General features: G+C 40.3%; 1 protein-coding gene across 14 annotated transcripts in view; it reads right to left on the reverse strand.

The window, feature by feature from the left end:
- The window catches only part of LOC121951641 (partitioning defective 3 homolog), a 314,689-nt gene extending 308,167 nt beyond the window's left edge, over window positions 1-6,522 (reverse strand). For all 14 annotated transcript variants that reach the window (XM_042498052.1, XM_042498051.1, XM_042498056.1 and 11 more), the window contains exon 1: window positions 6,157-6,522. In XM_042498052.1, coding sequence (XP_042353986.1) covers window positions 6,157-6,276 — 120 coding nt within the window. In that variant the 5' untranslated portion in view covers window positions 6,277-6,522. The remainder of the gene's footprint in view (window positions 1-6,156) is intronic.
- Window positions 6,523-7,497: the final 975 nt, after the last annotated feature.

Below are 7,497 nucleotides of genomic sequence, written 5' to 3' on the forward strand. Positions count from 1 at the left end.
ACAGGAAACTCAAAGACACGTTGCATGTGCTGAATAACCTCAGGTCATGCTACTCAACAGAGGCGTAATGGTTCACAAAATTCACAGTTTGGTTCAATACAGTAGTAGTGCAATGGTTTGATACGTTTTTATACGTTTTATTAAAACTAACATCATAAAGTATGATTTTTTTTTTACTTTGAACAATGATGGACCTAGTGACTGTCTTCTGAGGAGCATTTAAAACAACATGTATTCATTTATTTATCTTATATATAAATAAATTAACACTAACATTATAATTTGAGCGCTTTTTCTAAATTGTATACATGTGAGAAAATACTTGAAAACATGAGAAAGGACTGGGAACTGAGTGTGTGTGTGTGTGTGTGTGTGTGTGGTGTGTGTGTGTGTGTGTGGTAAGTTTGCTGTCCCAGGTTCTCTTAGCGCTTTCAGACAAATAGCAACAATGTTCCTTGTCAGTCTTTCTGTCCAAATTTAGACAATGAAGTGATAACAGTCGGGGAAATAAGAAAGTTAGAGAAAAGTCATTTGTAAAAAAGTGGCAGTGTGAAGTGCCACCATAAAACAACTTTTAAGCAAACATAGATACCAATCCAGACTAATTTGATTTTCTCCATATCACCCAGCCCTTCTCAAGCATAAGATCCATACACTGCACACTATCTCCTCACTCTGCAGCACACAGACATGACATCAGGACAAAATTTAAGACAGATTGGAGTCGGTCAGTGATAGTACTGCTCACATGTGATCATTTTCTGAGCTTGCGCCACATCAAGGTTGTTTTGTTGCTGTGAAACTGAATAAATGTGTTTTGAGCATGTGTGTTTGACACATGCTCAACCACATTTATTGTTCACATCAGCCTTTGAATATGACCACATTTCATTAACTATCAAAGTAAAACTGTTTTCTGTGAAATATTAGTGCATCATACAAAAAAAATAAATAAAACCATGGTCAACTGGAAAACTTGGCCATTTAAATATTGGTGGAAATCAAGCGTTAGCATTTAAGCCTGGCATGGTTGCAAAAGTGGGCTAATCCTTATTATAGTAGTTTAAGCAGTTTACACATCCAAAACACCAGATTTAGCTGGTTTCAGTTTCTCAAATGTGAGAAATTAATGCATATTTTTGTTCTGCTTAATTGTAAATTGAATAATTGGGGATTTTAGACTGTTGGTCATAAAAACAAAGCAATCTGAAAACATCTCATCATGCTCTGGGGACTTGGGTGGATATTTTGTCACAATGTTTGACATTTAACAACCAAATTATGGAAAATATTAACAGTCAATAATCAAACAGCCCTAGTAGTGACAGATACATGAAAGCTGCAGCCCTAACTGGTTTAAATTTCACTTAAATGCGCACCAAGTAAATTTATTTCTACTACATGTTTCCAAAAACAAAAAGTTACTTAAAGAGTGACACTGGCATTTTTCAGCCTGGACACTATTTTTTTCTATATTTTTGTGTCTAAATGACAAAAGAGAACACTGATGTTTAAAATTGGTCCAGTACTGAGAGAGACAGCAGTCGACAGCAGCGAAACAGGCTGCAATAAAACCACGTGGGGCAATTGTAAAACTGTCACTGTAAGTCCACTGGAAGTGCTTGTTTTTGTCACTGACAGGCTAAGATTATTATTCTAACTGTCTGAAAACATTATGAAAAATGATCTCACAGAGACAAATTTTTTTTAAAGAGTAAGATCCTTTTTGCTCAACCAGAAACAGCCCCAAAATCGCCACCAACAAACCCACCAGACTTCATTTAAATAAACAGTGATTTTATCATCATAAAACACTTCATTCAAAGATGAAAGAATACAACAAAACAACAAACAACAAAAAAAACTCACGAAAACATTTTTGGTTTGTCTTTCAATTGTTCTAACAATCACCAACTCTGGTTTGGTTGAAATTAACCCTTAGTTCACTACTTAGATGCTAAAATCTGTTGGATCAATAATTTCTTAAATTGCTGTTTTTTTAAATGGGGTCTGGTGGTTTCAGAGATGTCACTGGTTAAACAAAAAGGATCTTACTCTGTGACGAATAGGTCCATCTCTGGAAAGACACATACACATACAATAATAATCTTTTGTCTACTATACTTTTAGTGAAATTATTTTGACGGTGCTCCTATTATCTGGAACAGTCAAAGTCATGTTACATCTGTCTGCTTCAGCTGTGAAATATGTACACAATAGTCCAGACTTCTCCGGAGGAAACTCCAGCAGTGTGAGGCTGTGAATGGAAATCTGCCACGCGCTAATGTGGACACAACAATCCAGACACCTGATATCCCCCTGGAGACTACTGAGCGTTAAAAACAGTCAAAAAGAGACAAATCCCATGGTCCTTTTGACATGCCAATGCTTATGTCACTTGCGGGTTTGGAGCATTAAACCACCAGACGGTTTTCCAAGCAAAGGGTGTCATTTTAAACGCTTGCCACACTTAGTCGAAAGGGTGCGAATCCACCCTATGATCTGTGGAAGGAAAAAGAGCAGTGGAGGATAATCAGACACCGTTTCACTCTCAAGATGCTCAGAAACTGGAAAAAACTGTTCCCTATCTCAAGCCCAGTAAGATTACTGTGTGAGCGTCATACAAACAGTGTCTGTCGCTCATCCTAGTGTCCTCGTCTTTCTAATTCCACAGTTATGAGATGGCTTAAGGCCCTTAGAAGTGGACTCTTTCTTTTCTGCAGGAAGCATTCCTCTGTAATGACAGGGGAAGTTACAAGAAGGTTCATACAAACACTAAAGCAGGAAAAACAAACTTAAATTTGGGCCTCTTATTAAGGGCGGGCTGACTGAAAAAAGCTGTGATCTTCAACACAACATCTGTGACCGAAAGACTTGCTGAGACACTCGCTAGACATGAAACACGAAAATGCCCAACCTTGGTCAGATGAAAAGTAGGCAGGGTGGGACTGGAGCAATAAAGGCAGATCTGAGGTGATTAAATGGCAAGGGTGTTGTATTCTGAGGTTTTGTTGTGGGTGAGAAGTTCATAAGGAGCTCCGGGGGTTGCTTTATTTTTGTTTTTTTGTATTTTAGATCAAAGCTTGAAGAAGACGGAATGAGAATTGTATGTGTGGCCTCATTTTGAGCACAAGGGCTCAATCCTCGCTCTGCATGCAACAGCAGCACATTTAGGCTTTCCAGACAGTTGCCTCAAGTGTGATAATAACCTGAAAAAAAGACACCACAGTGATCTGAGCCAGATGCAGTAGTGACTTTCACTGGTAACCTGGAAGTAAATATTGTGATAAAATATCAAATTGTCAATATCTGGCACTAGGGATGGGTGTTGTTTAAAGAATTACCAGTATCAATACCATTAACTTTAAAGTGATGCCGATACCAGGGCTGTCCCTTGAAATTCAGATTCGATTCATCAGTCGGAGACTCCTCTGTCAACTGTGTTTGCCTCTAATCGCGCAGTTGTTTTAGTCTGTGCTATGTGCTGTGTTGTAGTCCCCAGATTTTACTGCGGAGTAAGAGCTCTCGACTTTCACTCTGCTCTTTAATAACACGGAGCTGCAGACGAGCTGACAGCGGCACAGGGGAAGAGAGAGGAGGGACCTTCTGCTTAGACATGGTAAATTTACAGCTCACGGCAACTTACAATACAGTCTCTGGCTTTGGTTTGACATCTAGCGTCTGCAAAAAAAAGTTGTTGCACAGAAACACCCTGTTGTTAGTGCCATTAGCTTGTTCAATATATTATGTGAATGCCGCTGTCATGCTGAACACCTCATAGTCGGTTCATACGTAAAAAGTTTGTATCGAAAACAAAACGAATCATCAGAAATTCATACTGAACAGCCAAATCGGATTCAACTGGCATAATTCTGAGTCGAGTACAGTCCTAACCGATACCAATACTCAATACTTACGATGTGAGGGGACTGGCGTGGGGTATAGCCACACTTTTGAATGTTTTGGTGGCATCTCTGCATGCTGAGGTGCCAATACATCAAATATGTCGCACTTGATTTCACCACACCACAAGATGTATGAGATGTAGCTGATATGATAATCACTGACAGTAATCAATATTGAGATTACAATTATCACAATTATCTATCATTTTTAAGGACAAAATATTTTGGTTGCAATCCCTAATGACATAAACAGAGCACTGCTTTCACCTTTGTGTTATGCTACATTCCTGCTAATGTACTAATCTTTGCATCAAAATAAGACTACCCCTTATTAACAGTACATCTCCACAATGCAAACTATAAACCAAACTGAACCAATTTATTCCTGCTAATTAAATCTCTGCATCAAAATATGACTTAAAATAGGGTTCTTCTTCACCTCAATTCAGAGCATTTCTGACTGGTACAAATCTGCCATTTTTTATTTTTTTTTTTTTATTTTATTTTACAGCATTCATGCCACATTTAATTATTCCAAGGAAAACCACATTTAATTATTCCAAGGAAAACTTGACCTGTCTCCAAAACCACATGCCAAAAACACCTCTTTCTGAATCAGTAAGGACAAACAGGTTGTTTGGGTTTTTTTTCTCTTAGACCAATAAGTCGAATAAGAGTTGGTATACAAGTAAGGTAGAGAGAGTTGTCCAGCAGTGTTCACTATTAGTCCCTCTTTACCTGCCTCCCTGCTGCACACAGATATTCTCCTGCACTCTTCTGTCTGCTCACACTGAATTATTCAAAGGAGAGGAGGATACAGTATGACTTCTAGGTCACTATCATTACAACAAAAAGAGACACGCTTTAAACTTAGAACATGGAAGGGCAAAGTGTTCATTATTAATCACACTTGAGTAGCTGCTTTAACATATCTCTGCTTTAAACAAAGGCTGGCAATAAACAAAGTTGGATTTACCCACTGTGAATTTAGTACTTCCCTAAATGTCTCACAGTTTCTGCTAAAAAAAAGTCCTAAATGTGAAGATGAATTATGTAAACTTAGATTATTGTTGGGTGACTGTGCGCCAAATTTAGGTTTTTACACATACAAATGGGTACTTTTAAATAAATCTGAGCAAAAGTTAAAACGACGTGGATGCTTTAAAAAGTGGGCTTTATTGAATTTGGGTGAAATAAAAATTATTCCAAGGAAGAAGAAAAAATATACAATGATGTTTACAATGCTCCTGTATCCCAAGACTCATCTTATCTGATCAAGCCAGAAAACCTTTCACATGAAACACCAAGCTGGTTCAAAGGTTATCTGCTGCTACCCCAACACCCTGCTACAAGTTTTCTTAGGTTCACTTTTATCTCCAGGATTTATATGTCAGGTCCAGGCCTCCACCAGTCAGCTGGAGCTTGGCACTGCAGTTTCCCTCCCTATCCTGCAGGGCCTGGTGCCTGCTCAGACAGCCATGCAGCTGCAGGCGGCTTCTTCATATGCATTCAGTCCAAAACCAAAGTGCAACATTAAGTCGTCAAAAACACTTTTGTTCTTGCTTTTGCTCATTTTGCATTGACTCTGGCTCTCATCACTTCTCTGTACTGGCATACTCCAGCTAACCCTCCCTGTCATCATTAATGAGTGCGTTACAAGTCAAACAAAGAGGAACTTTTAACTGTTTCACTCGATATACACATTAAAGTTAGGCAGACACAGCTAATGAGACTTTAATGCTGCGAATTACATTGCTCTGAACCACAGCCTGAACGCCTCAGATTGTAGTCCTACTTTTGCAGCCTGCTGGCTAACTTGCTAGTAGGCTAATCTCTGCTGGCAACTTTCAGAGGCATGAAAGGTCTTACAACTGGGTTACTAGGTCTATAAACATGTGTTTGTACAAATACGTCTCAGAAACAAGTAAAAAAAATGACTTAAACGCTCCAACAAACCACGCACTGCTTTGTTCAGTGCCACAGTTTGAATCCCTGAGGAAGTTTTGTGGGTTTACAAACACAAGAACCACAATGGCGGTGCGCCTTTCTTTCAAAGCAGCAACACACGGCGAATAACGCGCGTGCGGAGTTTGTGTGCTCGTGAGCGGCGCGGACAGCAGACGCTGGCACCCCGTTACCTCTTCTTAGCATTTATTTCAACTTAGCGCCATATTGAGTGCGCCCGCAGGACGTCGCAACATCGTTTCCAGGAAAACAAAAGCCACAAGAAAACAAAGTAGGCGCCACTTACCTTGGCGATAGCTTTCTTGTATCTCATGACAGCCTGCTGGATGAGTGTGTGCACTTTAATATTTCCATCCCCGCACGGCACCACCACCCGGGTCCTGCCAAAACACACCGTGACTTTCATGGTTTAGTATCCGAGATCTTGCCCAGATTCGGAGTAAAACCGAGAAGAGGAGGTGGAGGAGGAGGAGGAGAAATCCGTCTGAAAATAAAAAAGGAGCATGGGTTTTTTGTTTGTTCGGCTCCGCGGCTGTCCCGGTATTCCTCTAAAGAAGCGGGGACGAGAGGTCTTTCCGCTTCTCCCCGCCGGAAGACATTGTTTTCTGCGTGTTTTCAGACCACCTGTTTAGCTTCTCTCTCCCTCCTTCCCTCTCTCCCAGTCCCCGTCTCTCTCCCTCTGCGCTGAGCTAATGCTCGGTCACATGTTGCGTTTGAGACTATTGGAGTCCAGAGCTTCATGTCAAGCATGAACGACGCAGCGAAAGAAGCGTCATAAATTATTGCAAATATGAGCAGGGGTGTCGTAGTGGGGGAATAGACCCAGGAATTAGTGCTAAAACACAGAAATTAGATGTATGAATAGCAACATGATGCTGCCAGATTTACTGCTCCTCGCTCAGTATGGATTGTGTGTGTGTGTGTGTGTGTGTGTGTGTGAGAGGTCTTTCTGTTGGCCAGCCCGAAAGCTAACATCACCCCGGTTCCCTGGATGATTGCAGAAAATAATATCTAAGGCAAACAAACTTACTTAAGTGTTTTGTTCAGCAAGAAAATCTTCACAAATGAACTCCACTTTCAGGATTTATGTATGATTTCTTAATGTTAGGCTATTAGCAAATTACACTACGGTGAAGTCTGTAAAGGCGTGTTCGTCTGGGTTTGTAAAGTGTCCATAGGCTTTGTGCCAAAGAAACCAGGATAACACCAACTTCTGTGTTGGCCTACAGAAAAGATGTCATACCTGGTCAGTGGGCAGCCTATAAGAGTGAGGCGGTGTTGTTTGTTGGCAAATCAGTGCCATAGCTAAATTAAAACTTTCTGAATTGGCGGGGAAAGCTGCTGAAAGACTGAACTTTGTGTAAAAACAATAGAGGACACTCTCTGTGGCCTTTGTCCGCCCCTGCAATTAGATTCATCTCTAAACACAGCCAGAGCAGAGTGAGCGACTGATTGTACTGCTGAAGTACCAACATAGACTGTTGCGTCTTTTCAGGAAAAAAGGGACAATCGGAAAAGGAAAGGGAAAGATAGCAAAATGACTAAAAACAAATTCAAAAGGGGAGAGAGACATGGATTAAGAGATGAAGGGCAGGAGGCAAACAAATACTGCTCATACATATATATA

This window comes from Plectropomus leopardus, chromosome 12 (genome assembly GCF_008729295.1).
Source record: "Plectropomus leopardus isolate mb chromosome 12, YSFRI_Pleo_2.0, whole genome shotgun sequence".
NCBI lineage: Eukaryota > Metazoa > Chordata > Actinopteri > Perciformes > Serranidae > Plectropomus > Plectropomus leopardus.